The 15,807-nt window shown below is 55.7% G+C and overlaps 1 protein-coding gene across 1 annotated transcript in view; it reads left to right on the top strand.

Annotated features, from left to right (window-relative positions):
• The window catches only part of DNAH1 (dynein axonemal heavy chain 1), a 78,156-nt gene that overhangs the window by 47,309 nt on the left and 15,040 nt on the right, over positions 1 to 15,807 (top strand). Inside the window, exons 34-50 of the mRNA XM_037134776.2 lie at positions 1,938 to 2,029; positions 2,223 to 2,377; positions 3,539 to 3,716; positions 4,562 to 4,756; positions 4,845 to 4,964; positions 5,231 to 5,389; positions 5,543 to 5,647; positions 6,751 to 6,891; positions 7,011 to 7,171; positions 7,604 to 7,761; positions 8,117 to 8,290; positions 9,062 to 9,100; positions 11,681 to 11,859; positions 12,916 to 13,146; positions 13,844 to 14,040; positions 14,506 to 14,641; positions 15,554 to 15,762. Of these exons, the coding sequence (XP_036990671.2) occupies positions 1,938 to 2,029; positions 2,223 to 2,377; positions 3,539 to 3,716; positions 4,562 to 4,756; positions 4,845 to 4,964; positions 5,231 to 5,389; positions 5,543 to 5,647; positions 6,751 to 6,891; positions 7,011 to 7,171; positions 7,604 to 7,761; positions 8,117 to 8,290; positions 9,062 to 9,100; positions 11,681 to 11,859; positions 12,916 to 13,146; positions 13,844 to 14,040; positions 14,506 to 14,641; positions 15,554 to 15,762 (2,629 nt within the window). The remainder of the gene's footprint in view (positions 1 to 1,937; positions 2,030 to 2,222; positions 2,378 to 3,538; positions 3,717 to 4,561; positions 4,757 to 4,844; positions 4,965 to 5,230; positions 5,390 to 5,542; positions 5,648 to 6,750; positions 6,892 to 7,010; positions 7,172 to 7,603; positions 7,762 to 8,116; positions 8,291 to 9,061; positions 9,101 to 11,680; positions 11,860 to 12,915; positions 13,147 to 13,843; positions 14,041 to 14,505; positions 14,642 to 15,553; positions 15,763 to 15,807) is intronic.

Raw genomic sequence — 15,807 nt, 5'->3', positions numbered from 1 at the left:
GCTGGCTGGGGCTCTCTGTCAGGCAGTCCATGGGCGGGGCAAGGCCCCTAACCCTGGCTCTGCTGGACCCTTCAGGTGATAGCTACCTAGAAGAAAACGCTTCACTCTCACACTATACTTCTGACACCAGATGTGTGGGATTTTCCTACACCAACCAATTCTGACACCAGCTGGGTATCTTAAAATTCAATTCTGACACTCATCAGAGTTAGCATAGACTCCACAGGTTAAGGTCTCAGTTCCAAAGACTGTCCCCACTTCGGGCACCACTTGCATGTAGTAGGTCCCCAAGTTGCCCACAACTTCTGCCTGACTTGGCTACAAATCAGAAGTTCCCATGACCCTTCCTCAAGTTTGAACATTGGCTAGAACAGCTCACAGAACTCAGGGAAACACTTACTCAAGTTTACTGGTTTATTATATAATAAAGGACATGGTAAAGGATACAGATGAGGAAATACTTAGGGTGAGATCTGACCCCACAGAGTTGGGGTGCATCACCTTCAGCATCTAGGGTGTGCTCACTAACCTGGAAGCTCCCCAAACCCTGTATTTTAGGGATTTTTTATGGAGACTTCATCATATAGTCATGATCAATTATTAACTCCATTTCCAGCTCCTCTCCCCTTTCTGGAGAATGGGGGTGGGCATGTAAGTCCCAAGTTTTTAATCAAGGTTCGGTTGTTCTGGTGACTAGCCCCCTCCCAGGAGCTTGGCACTGAGTTGCCTCGTTAGACCAAGAATTCCCAGCACTCAGGAAATGCCAAGGTCTAGGAGCTCCATCTCAGGAACCAGGGTCAAAGACTAACCATTATAAAAGAAGATTCCTAGAAAAGGACTCCTTCCACAAGCAAAGCATGTTGCTCCCTCCTGTGGGACTTGCCCATTTCCCTTGTGGAACTCTAGCCCTGGGGTCATAGGAGCACTGGGTGCTTCTGAACTGGCTTGTTACAAAGGCCACCATGCAGCTGGAAGGGCTGGGGGGCACGCCGCCCTCAATTAGACTTCCTGTGACCCAAACACCCTTCCCTGATAGAAACTGGGGGCTTCAGCCCTGCTAGCATGTGAGCATGCAGCTCTTGTCCCCACAGCCCCAAGCTTGGAGGCCCTCTCCTCCTCACAGACCCTCCCAGGGAGAATGATGCTCCCCCAGGAAGTCACACTGGCCATTGTAAGCATGCGCGTCCCTCCTCTATGGCCGGATATGCTCACGTGGCCAGCCTGTTCCTCCTGCCCTCCATTGTTCCTTCCACAGATGGCTCTGATACCTCCTGCTCTCCAGGCCCCAGCAGGCTCTTTGAATGAAGCCTTAAACTCTTCTCTCCGTGATGGTCTTGGGTCAGCTTTGCCATCACTGAACAATGAGCCCTTGTCCTTTTGGCAAGGATGCCCAACCTGCAGTGCCGCAGCTCTCCCCACATACCCACTTTTGGGTCCAAGTGATGCTCTCATTTCCTACCCGAGTGGATCTGGCCTTCCACCTACAGTCGGCAGCTGTTTCTGTAGACCTGGGCTTGTCAGTTAAAGCTCCCGACTGACCCTGGGATTTTGCTTTGTGTTGGCCAGTACTTACTCCAGGCAATGCTCTCAGCAGGCCAGCTGGGCAGTTGCCCTGGTGCTGGAGTTGACTGTGGGCCTGTGACAGCTGACACTGGGCAGGCTCACGTCGTCTGCCCCCTGACCAGTGCATGTTAGGGAGCAGTAGTTTCAGTGGAAACAATGACTGGCTTCAAGTAGAGAGTTCCTGCTCTCCACCAGGCTCATGCTTAGGGTTTCACCGCCCTTGCCCATGAGAACTATGGGGCCTCATTTTACAGATGAGGAAACTGAGGCTCAGAGAGTAAGGTGACCATCTGAGGGCACACAGTAAGCTATCAGCAGAGACAGGACCTAAGCCTGTTCTCTGATCCCTGGGTTTCTCTTTCATGTCCCCCCAGGCTTCTTGACCAAGTGCATCCAACTCTACGAGACCACAGTGGTGAGGCACGGCCTTATGCTCGTTGGGCCAACAGGCTCCGGCAAGAGTCAAGTAAGTGCAGCAAAGCGAGGCAGCCCAGTGCCCAGACAGTGGGCCTGAGGGCAGTGCAGCCTCAGCAAGATCTTGGTCCCCATTTACACGTCTTGGTTTTTAGAAAACCTCCTATCCCCTGGGGCCTGCAGCCCACTCCAGCCCTGCTCTCCAGGGGACCAAGAGGCTCACTCTTGGGTGCCTGTCTTCCCAGTGTTACAGAATCCTAGCAGCTGCCATGATGTTGCTGAAAGGGCAGCCATCCATCAGTGGTGGTGTATATGAGGCTGTCACTTATTATGTGCTCAACCCGAAGTCCATCACAATGGGCCAGCTGTACGGGGAGTTTGACCTGCTCACCCATGAGTGGTGAGTGACTCCTGACCCCCACTCCAGTGACAGTCCTGCTCCAAGATCTCTGGAGACTTTGGGCAATGGGCCCCTCTTCTGCCCCTAGTCCAGTGGAAGGTCTGTAGCTCAGGCTCTGGAGCTCAAAACCAGGGACTCTACCCACCACTGCACTTCCTGGCTGAGTGACCTTCCTGGCCTCCTGGGCCTTGGTGCCTTCACCTGCAAAGTGAAGGTAAAACTGGCACCATTATTATAGTAAGGAGAAAATTTGTTTTAACACATGAAAGATGCCTGGATGTTGTGGCACACACCAGGTGACCAGGTGCTCGGTGAATGTTGACTTCTATCCTTTCCCCAAGGGAGGCTGGGGTCCCTCTCAACCTCTTTTCCCAGGAAGAGGCATGCATTTTAAAGGAAGTGTGCTGAGCTGGGGAAAGGGCAACTGGGCTGAGACCCTCCAAACATCAGCACCTCAGGGTCTTTTCTTTGGGGTAATTCTGTATCTCCACAGAAGCCTCCAGTCTCCTGCTGAGGGTGTTGCCTGGCTCTAGTGCTGTGGGAATGCAGTGGGGGTTGGGTACTGGAGAGGGAGTCACCTGTCTTCCTGAATGCAGACCTGTCCTGTTTCCCTTATTTCCCGTGAAGGGTCTCATCCACACCCACTCCAGGCTCCTGTGTGGGTGGATGGAGGGCCTGGGGAATCAGACCAGGAGATTCCCCCGAAACCCCTCCCGGGGCACCTGGTGCCTCTGACCTGAGCTTTCCTGGTTCCGAGGCAGGAACTAGGTACATCATCTCACAACCCATCACCTGCTTTCTCTGCTTAGTCATTTCCCCCCTTCCTCATCTCTTTCCACCCTCCAAAACTGTGTGGGACTCCATTTCTGCTGTTGCCTCTCTCTTACTGCCTTTTTCTTTTCTGGATATCATCTTTAATCTTCCTTTAATACAACTTTAGTGGGGATTCAGCAGAGGGAACATAAACACACATTTTTGTTACACCAAAAAGTCCTATTTTCCCTATCAAATTTTTTAAATGAATGAAGATATTGAAGAATGAAGAGAAAAAAAGACCAGCAGAGCAGGGTCAGCCTAGCAGCCAGGGTTCCTTAGGAGCCAGCTGTGCTCTTGGCCTTGCCTCCTTGGCACCTACAACCCTCCCCTCCCTGGTGGCTGCAGGACAGATGGGATTTTCTCCTCCCTAATCCGGGCGGGGGCCACCGCCTCCGACACTAACAAGAAGTGGTACATGTTTGATGGGCCAGTGGACGCTGTCTGGATTGAGAACATGAACACGGTGCTAGATGACAACAAGAAGCTGTGCCTCAGCTCGGGGGAGATCATCAAACTTACAGAGGTATGTCCACCCGTCCCCTCACCTGCTCTCCTCTGCAGCCGGTGGGCCTGGAGGCCATACTATGCTGGCCAAACCTTGTCCCCCTCTACCTCTCCCTCTCAGGCCACAGCTGCATCTCAGGCAGTCACCACAACCCACCTAGGCCTTGGCTCCTAGCACCCTCCCAGTCCCCGAGCTCCCGCCCCTCAGCCATGTCCTGCACAGCTGCTCAGTGCTGCCCTTTCCGCAGACCCACCTTCTGTGATGTTCTGAGCCCAAGGCCAGGACGGCCACACACCACTCCCAGCTGCTGCTGCCTTGTACCTCCCGGGCCGCTTTCAACCATATTGGCCCAGTCTAGGTCACCGTTCTAGCAGTGTGTCCAGAGGCTAGGGTACAGACCTGACCACAGGAATACCCCCCTGGTGTGTGAGGTGCATCACCCAGGAGTAAAAGCAGTTCACTATACCTACACTGAGCCAATCTTTGAGCCGTTCTGAAAACATCTAGAGGTCAATGTGAACTTATGTCCATGTACACAAGTATAGACTCTGTAGCAGAGCACACGGCTCCTATTAGATTTCCTCAGGGCTCCAAGGACCCCCAAATGCCCTGACCCCAGGCTGCCCAGAGAGCTCCCAGGAGAGGGAGGACTCATGTTCCTCCTCAGGAATCAAGGGAAGGCCACATTATCAGCTGAGGACCAAGGGATTCCTGCAGCAGCCCCCAACCCAGAACTGTTCCCTGCCCACAGCTGGCCCCAGGCCACAGCTACAGGATAAGCACCCCTCCCCATGGCCCTTCAGCCCTTTCCTGGCCCTAGGGACTGGCATCTGGCCCACTCACACAGAGCATCTTTGTTCCAGGAGATGACCATGATGTTTGAGGTGCAGGACCTGGCAGTGGCCTCACCAGCCACAGTGTCCCGCTGCGGCATGGTGTACCTGGAGCCCAGCATCCTGGGACTCATGCCCTATGTCGAGTGCTGGATGAAGAGGCTCCCTCCCTTATTCAAGCCCTACCAGGAACACTTCAAGGCCCTCTTTGTCAGCTTCCTGGAGGTAGGTGAGGCCACAGTGTGCCAGGCCCAGGTGTGGCAGGAGGGTACAGTGTCCACCAGTCACAGGAGCTGGGTATCATCCCCTGCAGGACACCATCGCTTTCGTCCGGTCTTCGGTGAAGGAGGTGATCATCTCAACCAATGGCAACCTAACCACGAGCCTCCTCAAGCTGCTGGACTGCTTCTTCAAGCCCTTTGTGCCTAAAGAGGTATGGCTGTGCGCAGCGGGCTGCGTGCCTGCTTGCCGGGCCCCTGTCCTCCTCGCCCGAGCTGCTTGAGGGCCCCGAATCCCAAGCCCAGCTTCCTGAAAGAGAGAACTGGATTGGCTCTCCTGGGTCACAGGAATGCCCAGTCCATTCTGCTGTAGACACAAAACTGTGCAGTGGAGACCAAGGGATGTCCCACCCCTGCCACCTTCCTCAGGTCACTCAGTACTATTTCTATTGTAGCCTGATGCTGTTCCCTCTGTCCCCAGGGCCTCAAGAAAATACCCCCTGAGAAGCTGAGTCGAATCCCAGAGCTGATTGAGCCATGGTTCATCTTCTCCCTGGTCTGGAGTGTGGGTGCCACAGGGGACAGTGCTAGCCGCAGCAACTTCAGCCACTGGCTCAGGATCAAGATGACAGTAGAAAACGTGAGATGTGGCAGCCCCCAGGATGAACTCCCAGGCGTGGGACACACATGCTGAATGCTGGGTGTTCTGGGGCTGTCCCCCAGGCCCAGGCCCCCAGTGACAAGTAGCCACACAAACTACTAGGCCTCACAGGTTCTCCTCCTGGTTCCACAGCTTACCATGCACTTCCCAGAGGAGGGGCTGGTGTTCGATTACAGGCTGGAGGATGCTGGCATCAGCAATGTCAATGATGAGGACGAAGAGGAGGAGGGCAAGCAGGTGACTGCAGGCCTTTCCTGAGGGACCAGGACAGGGAGGGTCCTGCTGGGTGGGTGGCTCTACCCCCTGATGAATAATGACTGGAGAGAGCAGACCATGTTGACAGCCATGGGGCTCAGGCTGGATATAGGTGTACATCACCTGAGGCCCATGGTGTGGTTATTTCCCAAACACGGAGGCTAAGGCTCAGAATGGTCATACCCAGCTAGTCGTTGCAGAGGTGGACTTCAGTCTGGATCTAGAAGAGGTTAGAGTATCTTCCTTCTCAACCATACACACTGTCTCCTCCATGTTGATGTTGAGCCTAGAGATTGGCCGCTTCCATTTTACTTAAAAGCCGAGTTTGTCCAGGGCCTGGGCTCCCTAAAAGAGGGAAAGTGAGTCTCCATGGCCTGCCTCAGTGTTCTGATCCCTCCTATAAGCCAGTGAGGACTCGGTGAGCCCTCTTACCTCATTCCAGCATTAGGACCCCAGCTCAGAGGGAGGAAGGGCACAGAGGTGTCTGTAGAGGTGGTCACAGGGCAGAGTCCCACTGGGAACCTCATGGGGCACATTTGGATCTAACAGTCAGAGCTGTCCCCAATTTACACGTTGGTTTGACCATAGTGAACACCCCCATCAAGGGAGGTCTGCCAGCTGGGTCATGGCTGTAGGTGAAGGGAGTAACACAGGTAGGGATGGTGGGGGAGACTGGGCCAGGTGACCTCTGAGCGTTCAGGTGATGCCAGGGCCCATGGTTCTGGCCCCCACGTTCTTGGACAGGATGCTACTAAATAGCAAAGACCTTTTCATGCTGGGTTGTCCAATTCCCAGAGTGCCTCCTTCATGTAGAGACCTAGGGACTAGCAGTCCCTAGGGAACCTACCACTGGAGGCCGCTGTGTGCAGAACCCCCACCCCTGCTATTCCTGGTGATTAGTTCTGGAAGTCCCCTACCCAGTCAGAGGGTGGGGCACGGGACTTCCAATTTCTGTCAGAAGCGGCCCCTCACTGGTCCTTCTTGCCAAGGCCCTGCAGTATAGCTCCTGGCCCTCCTGGTGCACTTGGCTAGGGGTAGGGTGGAGAGGAGTTTGAGGCCCACCCCTGAGCCACTAGTGGTTCCAGGTTGCCTGGGTGAAGTGGATGGACTCTTCAGCTCCATTCACCATGATGCCAGACACCAACTACTGCAACATCATTGTGCCCACCATGGATACCGTGCAGATGTCCTACTTGCTGGGCATGCTACTCACCAACCACAAGCCTGTGAGTGCCCCGTCATGCCCTGCCTCACCCCGCACCAAGGCCCAGGTCAGGGTGGCTGGCTCCTCCTGTGCACTGAGCTCTGTGAGAGAGCTCTGTGTACATGACCCCCATTCTCCCAGGTGCTGTGCATCGGACCAACAGGCACAGGAAAGACCCTCACCATAGCCAACAAGCTCCTAAAGAACTTGCCACTGGAATATATCAGCCACTTCCTCACCTTCTCAGCCCGCACCTCAGCCAACCAAACTCAGGACCTCATTGACAGCAAGCTGGACAAGAGGTGGGCACGCTTCAGTCCTTTCTAGACTCCAGTGTCCCCTTAGCCTGGTTGAACCAACCTCTCCACCAAATAATGCTTCTGGGTTTGCCAGAAACCTTCTGCAGAGGTGGGCAGGGGTAGGCAGGGGTAGGCAGGGCTCCCTTGAAGACTGTTCTGGAGCCTTCTTCCATCAGAAGTTTTTACTGGGCCCTTCCATGGGCTCTTGGGCAAGGCCTGTTATCCACATGCCTGGGAGGCAAGACTCACCCTGAGGGAGACCAGACTTAGCACAGTGTGATGATCTAGGACACTTGGCATGGGACAAGGGACTGCTCAAGAGGTCCAGCAATCTAGATGAGGCTGAAGTTAGTGAGGGCTTCCCAGAGGCTGCCCCTGGATTCCCAGAGGACCTGGTGCCCATGGGTGCTGGGCTCACTTAGCCCTTCTGTATAGGCGGAAGGGTGTGTTTGGACCGCCCCTGGGGCGTAACTTCATCTTCTTCATCGATGACCTGAACATGCCAGCCTTGGAAACATATGGTGCCCAGCCACCGATCGAGCTATTGCGCCAGTGGATGGACCATGGCGGCTGGTATGACCGCAAGATCATCGGTGCGTGCCAGCCGGCTGGGGTGGCAGGGCGCGAGCAGGGCATGCTGGGCAGGGCAGGGCACTCTTCCACTGGGCAGTGTAGGCGCAGGGCCGAGGGCTCATGACATGATACTTTTAGAGGGTCCTCAGAAATGTTTTAATTTATTTTAAAACTGGGGGGGGGTGAACTTTTAGCTCAAAGAAAAAAATAATGTATATTAATATATTTATCTTTATACTGATACTGTTGAAAATTATCATTTTAAATATCTTTTAATGGAGGGGGAAGCCCATAAAGATGAAAACGCCCAGGGCCCGCAGAAGTCATACTGCAGCTCTGGGCAGGGCCCCTCCTGACCTCCTGCACCCACTCCAGGAGCCTTCAAGAAACTGGTGGACATCAACTTTGTCTGCGCCATGGGCCCCCCAGGCGGAGGCAGGAATGCCATCACTCCTCGGCTAACACGCCACTTCAATTACTTATCCTTTGTTGAGATGGATGAGGTCAGCAAGAAGCGCATCTTCTCCACCATCCTGGGCAGTTGGATGGGTGAGCATGGGGCAGCAGTGGGGGAGGCCATGGCAAAGGCAGAAACCCAGCCCAGGTAAGCTACACCAAGGACAGCTGGGCAGCCACTGGACAGGGTAGAGTGCTGGGCCACTGACCCGGCTCCATGCCTTACTTGGCTATGTTACCTTTGTAAAACTCATGAACCCCTCTGAGCCTCAGTTTCTTCATCTGTAAAATGGGCAATAATGTTAGTGCCTACTACCCCAAGTCCTGAAGGTTAAGTAATACATTGCATGAAGCCTGGCCAGTGGTGACTGCTGAATATGATATATACATATGTACACATATGCATTTACCTGTATAAGTACCCATGTATCTATGAATACTTGCCCAGAAACTCTCGGGTGGAAGGATGTTATTTTTGGAACTGGGGAAAATCCATGAGGAAAGAATAGACAAAATTGCCCCGATGCTTCATGGGGCTTGGGGGAAAGTCCACCCCAGGATGGAATTTTCCCCCACCATCCCCCCTCCCACCTAACGCATACTCTGACCTGTGAATTCCACTTGGCGCTATGCCAGGTTATGCAAGATAGGAGTTAAGACTTCCTCAGGCCTTCCCTCACTGGCCTTGCCTACTCTGCACCCAGGTGCTATAGGCCAGATATGCCTGTATGCCCAGCTTAGAGATGGGGACCATATTGCTCTTGACTGGGGGTCGGTGAGCTACTCTGGGAACAGTTAGCCAAGGTGTGGGTAGCAAGGGGCCCACCTAACTCTCAGCCCCATATCTCTCCCTCAACCTTCCAGATGGACTCCTTGGAGAAAAAAGTTACCGGGATCCCGTGCGTAAGTACAGGCCTAGATGGGAAGGGGCTCTGATTCCAGGGTAGCCCTGAGCTCCGGTTGGCTGTGGCTGTGGCTGAGGCTGGGGACCAGGGGCCACAGTGAACCATCCTCAGGATCATGTGGGAACCTTGGGTTTTTGCTAGAGCAAAGATTAGCACCATTGACTGCCTTCCTAGGCTCGTTCACCCCTTCGTCTAGCCATCAGTCCTTCAGTGCCTGACACTGGGTTAGCGTCTGGCCCATAGTAGAAGCCAAGTGAATGAGAGTTGAATGAATGAATGAATAAAGAAATCCAACAATCTTCCACCCTGTGTGAAGAAGACAAGGCTCCGAAGAGAGCTGGCTTCTCCAAGGAGCTGGCATGACCCTGAGAGCCAGGGGTGATCTGCAGCCGGGATCTGGCAGCCCTCATGAGGCAGCCTCACACAGGGCAGGTCTGTTGGTCATTGCAGCATGAGTGTGGACACTCCGGAACTCTTTCCCTATCTCATGTCCCCCCTCTCCACCCCCCTCAGCTAAAATAGGCCATCAGAAGACAGAGCCCTCTCTAGTCCTCCACATCCACTGCTTACCTGCACCCAGGCTTCCCTTGGTATCCTCTCCTGCGTTCTCACCTATTGTATGGGACCAACTTTCCTGATTCCCATTGAGGGCAAGCCCTTCTTTAGGCCTGAATCTCATCCCCTGTTGTCTGCTTGAGGATGTGGCCCCACCTCCACCCCAACACCAGTAATCCCTCAGGCAAGCATGTCTCGATTTCTCCCATCTTTACAATGCAACACAAAGCACCTCCCTTGGCCCCTTCCCACCTACCCTGGGCCATCAGTACTCCATTCCTCTGCTCACCTTGACTACAGAACTCCTGAAAAGCATCTCCTGCTGGCACCAGCCCTCTCCTCCTCCTTCCCTTGAACCCCACCACTCGCCCAAGGAGTGCTCTTGTCACCAGGGGCCTCGTGTGGCCACCTCTCAGTCCTCACCTACCCTGGTAGTTGGCAGTGTTGACCAAACATGTCCCACCCGTCTCTCAGGTCCCCCTTTTCACAGCCACCCCTTCCTAGATTGACTGGGGCTGGCTCCCCAGCCTCTCCCTCTAACCACACTCTCCCAGGGCATTCTCGGCCTGCCCCAGCAAGAAAGCCCATCTAGTGCTAGGACGCCCGAGTGTCCAAGCGTGCGTCTTCCGTCCAGACCTTACTCCCGAACCCCTGAGCCCACATCTTCTCTCACATATTCTCCACTGGGCATTCCTAAGTTACAGCAGCTCTGTCCTTTCAGTCATTCAGGACAAGAGCCTTAGTGCCATCCAGACTCCTCTCTCTCTGACACCCACATCCATCAGGGGGTCCTGCTGACTCTCCCTCCAGAACCAACCCCCAGCCGCTGCCCATCCTCACTCACCCTGGTGTCCCTGCTCCTGCCTCCACCCCGTGCATCCATTCATCTATCTTCTGTCTGTCCACTCTCTATCGGCAGCCAGAGGGACCTATTCAAATATTAAATCAGATCACATTCTCCTCCCCCTCCCTCCCCACCCACCCCCATGCAGGCAGGCCCCAAGCCCCAACAGCAGCAGGCAAAGCTGCCCCAATTGGCCCCTGCACTCACCTCCTCCCGCTGGTCCTTAACACCCCTGCAGTGCCCACTTCAGGGCCCCAGCCTCACAGTTCCATCTCTGGAGCACTGTCTCCAGTTCGGGGCCTGCCTGCACCTCACTTCTTCATGTTTCCGCTCGAGTGCCCCCCTTACTGAGGCCTTATGTCAGAACCTCCAGCCCTGGCTCTCCCTAACCTTTCCTGTTACCAGTCTCTCCCTGGCACTTTCTGTCACCTGTTTCCTGTCCACATTGCTTGTGGGTGTCGGAGTCTCTTGCCCCACAAGCATGTTCTCTTGTTGAGGTGAGGAGTGTCTGGGCCCAGAACCGGGAGCAGCGCCTGCGTGTGCGGAAGAGCCACCTTCGGAGAGCAGGAGCCCTCCTACCCATCTTGACATTTTCCCACTTCTAGGGGCTCGCTCTGCCCCGGGGTCCTGCTGACAGAATTGGGGTTCCCAGAAAAGAATTACATAGTTTTCAAAAAAACAAGCAAGTACGTTGTTAGCAGTGAATAGGCCGGCTGGGGCGGCACGGCAGCTCCGAGGTGAGCCTGAGGGTCCCGGCTGAGCTCCAGCCCCACTACATTCACTGTGACGCCCTGAGTCCGTGGGGACCGTGCGACCCTCCCCGTGCATGGCTCAGAGCCGGCATGTTCCAAGTCTGGAACACAGCCCCATAAGGCAAGAGAGTAATGGCCCATGCAGCACTGAATGCATCCCAGTGCCCCGTGTGTGAACGGCCTATGTCAGTAATAAGGATGTAAAAGGGGGAAGCTCAGAGCAGGAGATTCCTGACTCTGAGGTGGGGACATCAGGAAGTCCTGGTGGAGGAGAGGGGCTGAAGGGTAGGTAGAACCCAAGCATGCCTCCTGGAGAAAGGGAGGGTGTCTGGAGAACACAGCACCAGCGAGGACAGGGGCCAGGATCTTCAGAGGCTGCACAGGGAGCTCCTGCCTGTGTGACCCAGGCTCCCTCCTGTTTCCACAGCTGGGGCCCCCAACATTGCCCACCTCACGGATCCCCTGGTGGAAGCTACCATCATGGTGTACTCCACCATCACCTCCCAGCTGCTGCCCACCCCAGCCAAGTCCCACTACACCTTCAACCTGAGGGACCTCTCCAAGGTCTTCCAGGGCATGCTCATGGCCGACCCAGCCAAGGTTGAGGTGAGAATCTGGCAGACCCCTCCCCGGTGTCCAGGAGGGAAGTGCCCACTCTGCCCTCACTGTCCTCCCTGGCTCCCAGTTTCAGGTTTCCCTGCCCCTACTCCTCCCCAGTCTTGATGCAGCCAGGCCTAGAGGGAGCTGGGGACACAGTGAGTGCCAGGCACCCAGGAGCCCTGCCTTCCTGCAGCTGAGCTCCACCTCACAGGTGAAGCCCATGCCTAGAATGGCAGTGGTGACAGGACCACACAGAAGAGGGAGCCAGAGCAAGGCCGGGAAGGAAGAGGGCTCCTGGTGGAGGCCCTGGGTGTGCGAAGATTTGCGGGGAGGGTGCGAGGGATGCCTTCCAGGGAATGAAAGGCACCTGGGTGAGAGGAGCAGGAAGTACAGTGGGGAGCCGGGTGTCACGTGTGCTGGACAGGCTCAGGCACACCCTGTGAGCTGCCAGGGGGAACAGTGGAGCCAGGGGATGGATAGGAATCTGCATAATGGAGAATTGGCTGGTCAGTGTGTGTGGACTAGAATTGACTGGTCAGGGAGAGAAAGTGAACAAGAGAAAAGCCGCCCTGACCTTGCCAAGCTACAACCAAAGCTGTTGAGAGAAGAGGCTGGGGGCTCCCTGAGGGTGGTCTAGTCACCCAGAGGGAGGTGGGGAAGCAGGGATAGAAGTGGCAGCAGTGATGAAGATGGGGGCAGAACCAGAGGGTCTTTGAGGGCCAGGTCAGTGGAATGTGCTGAGTGGTTAGATGTGGGGTGTAGAAAGAATCAGGCATTCCTTCCAGGCGTAGAGTTTGGGGAGCCATGGGAGTCATTAGAGGGGAGAAGCAATGACCAGCTACTGGCACTGGGCGTCCAGCAGGCACAGGGCCTGGAGCTTGGAGTGGAGGCGCCCGGCAGTGCTCTGCAGGGCTCAGCCCCCAGCAGATGTGCCTCCAAGCCGCTCCTGGACACAGCTGGGCCAAAGAGCTGTGGCTCCCACGCACCCTCTGACTCCTGGTAGTTTGGAAGGTGGCTGAGGCCCAGGGCTGAGGGCGGGCACTGATGCTGGGATGGCCACAGGACAAAGTGCAGCTGCTGCGACTGTGGTACCACGAGAACTGCCGCGTGTTCCGTGACCGCCTGGTGAATGAGGAGGACCGCAGCTGGTTCGACAAGCTCCTGGAAAGCCCCATGGAGGGATGGGAGGTAGCCTTCAGTGAGGTCTGCCCCTTCCAGCCCATCCTTTATGGAGACTTCATGTCACCAGGCTCTGACATCAAGTCCTATGAGCTCATCACCAGCGAGAAGAAGGTAAAGGGGCCCAGCTGGTCGGTCCTCTGTCCCTGGTGGGGGCCTCTTCACTCTCCACCCCCGGGGACCTGAGCCCTCTGCAGCCACCGATAACAGACTGAGCATCAAGATACTCAGGTTAGAAGGCTGGCTCTGGGACTGCAGGCCCCCATTTACTTCTCCGAGTCCCATTTCCTCACCTGTCAAATAGGTACAGCTGGCCCTGCTTGACCCATCTCTGAGAACAAGTCTTTGTGGTTCAACTGAGACAGGCTCTGTGAGCAGGGACATGCTCTCCCTGTTTTGAGGGCCCTCGTCCCACTCTCAGAGGGCCAACAGAACCCCAAGGTCAAAAGTCTTGAGTCAGGACCCCAAGGAGACAAAAGAGGCCTGGGTCAGGATCACGGAGCTGTGTGGCTGGAGAGCCTCCTGATGGTTTCTCTCCACACATCTTTCCTTGCTCCCAGGAGCTCCCACCAGGGCCCCAGGTCAATACATCCTGGTGAGCCCCAGAGGAAGAAGGCAGGGCTCTGACCCTAACCTTCAGGACTCAATATGTCCAACACGTCAAGCTTCATTCAGGCAGACCTGGCTTCTTAAAGCCCAGCACCCTTCCACGCACAGAGGAGCAGGCAGGCCATGGACAGGGGTATGCCTCCCATCGGGGGTCCAGGTGTGCAGGGACAGACGGAGGACCCAGTTCTCCCCCTCCCCCCAGATGATGAAGGTGATTGAGGAGTACATGGAGGACTACAACCAGATCAACACGGCCAAGCTAAAGCTGGTCCTCTTCTTGGACGCTCTGAGCCACATTTGCCGCATCAGCCGCACCCTGCGCCAGGCCCTGGGCAACGCACTCCTGCTGGGCGTGGGCGGCAGTGGCCGCAGCTCCCTCACACGGCTCACCTCGCACATGTGAGGGCCCTAGGCATGGTGGGCAGGGGGCAGTTGGTGGCAGTGTTGCTTCTATCCATGTTATTCCACAGTGCTGGGAACAGAGGGCAGCTCTGAGCCAGACCCCCCCAGCCCATGGGCTTCTGGGAACAGGACCTGGGGTCCAAGAAGAGGCAGCAACAGTGCCCTGTACTGCTGTGGAAAGGGGGTATACATGCAGTCATCCAGCAGGGATTCCTGTAGGTGGTGGCCATGGGCTTGCTCTCAGAACCAGAGCTGGGAGGATGGAAGGGAAGGGCATTTTGGATCAAGGGAATAGCTCACACAAAGGTTTGGAGGTCAGAGAGCAGGCCAGGGCCTGAAGAATCTGCAGATGTGTCCGAGATGGGAGCAAGACTCTGAATGGCCAGGGTGGTGTGTGGGCACCTATGAGCACCTCAGCATCGGCCCCAAGTGTTGTCACCCCTCTTCTCAACTCATCTCCAGGGCCGAGTACGAGTGCTTCCAGATTGAGCTCTCCAAGAACTATGGCATGACTGAGTGGAGAGAAGATATTAAGAAAGTCTTGTTCAAGGCTGGCCTGCAGAGCCTGCCCATCACCTTCCTATTCTCAGACACCCAGGTGCCACCACCATGGGCAGTGGGCAGGGTCCAAGGTGGGCTGGTTACAACCCCATTCAGTATGGCATCCTGAAAGGAGGTCAATCCTTTATGCCCAGGTCACTGTCAGTGGGGTGGACCCTAGGAGGGACAGTCAGGACAAGGGGGAGCCACCAATGGGTGGGTCAGGAGTGTGAGGCATAAATCATTATTGTTCCCCAAGTATACAGAGGCCCTGGCACAATGGCTGACCACAAGCAGCACACACTCACTTGGCCAACACTTCCCACCTCAAGGACCACTCAACTTGTGCCCAAGTCACTGTGCCCCTGGCTGCCCTCTTGGGGGCTGTTCCCTCTAGAGCTCCCTGTGTGTGAGGCCACTCCCATGACTCTGGGAGAAGGTGAGGTGGTTGTTTTGGGGCCTCAAGACAAATGGAACAGTGATTAAATCTGGCTGGTGGTCAAGGTTGGGCCATGGCTACAGGCCCAGGATGTGACCCAACCTAGCAAGGGCCCCTCTGCTCCTACCCCTGGGCTCCATGCACAGAGTCAGCCAAGGTAGAGTGTGCTCTGGCACTGCCCAGGCCCTGCCCATATGAGTTGGGCAAGCACCCATTTCTACCTGTAGCCTGGTTTCTTCCTGTGAGTAAACAGCATGGAGAGGCCAGAAAAGTGAAGAGGAGGATGCCACCACTCCCACCCAGGATTCAGGGCCCCTCCACCACACACCGGTGATGTTCAGGGTCTCTGCCGTAGGGCAGGCCTGGATGCCAGTCCTAGACCGTGACTTGTGACTCTGGGCTTCTCTGAGACTTGGTGCTATGGCCTATAAAATGGGGCTGCTGTGAAAGTCCAGTGAGACCATAACTGTGGAGTCTAACATCCAGGAGCCATCTCCAAGGCTCAGCCCCTTTACCCCTATGCCTCCCCAGATCAAGAACGAGTCCTTCCTGGAGGACATTAACAACGTCCTGAACTCAGGTGACATTCCCAACCTCTATACCCCGGATGAGCAGGACCAGATTGTCACCACCATGCGTCCCTATGTCCAGGAGCAGGGTCTTCCACCCACCAAGGCCAATCTCATGGCTGCCTATACTGGGCGCGTGCGCAGCAACATCCACGTGGTGCTATGTATGAGGTATGGGGAGCCATCACAGCCACACAGGGACAGCAGGGCTGGGTG

Source organism: Artibeus jamaicensis, unplaced genomic scaffold (assembly GCF_021234435.1).
Source record: "Artibeus jamaicensis isolate MK-2021 breed Jamaican fruit bat unplaced genomic scaffold, CSHL_Jam_final contig_519, whole genome shotgun sequence".
Classification (NCBI taxonomy): domain Eukaryota; kingdom Metazoa; phylum Chordata; class Mammalia; order Chiroptera; family Phyllostomidae; genus Artibeus; species Artibeus jamaicensis.
Note: the sequence above shows the minus strand (reverse complement) of the source record. Positions and strands in the feature narration are given on the sequence as shown.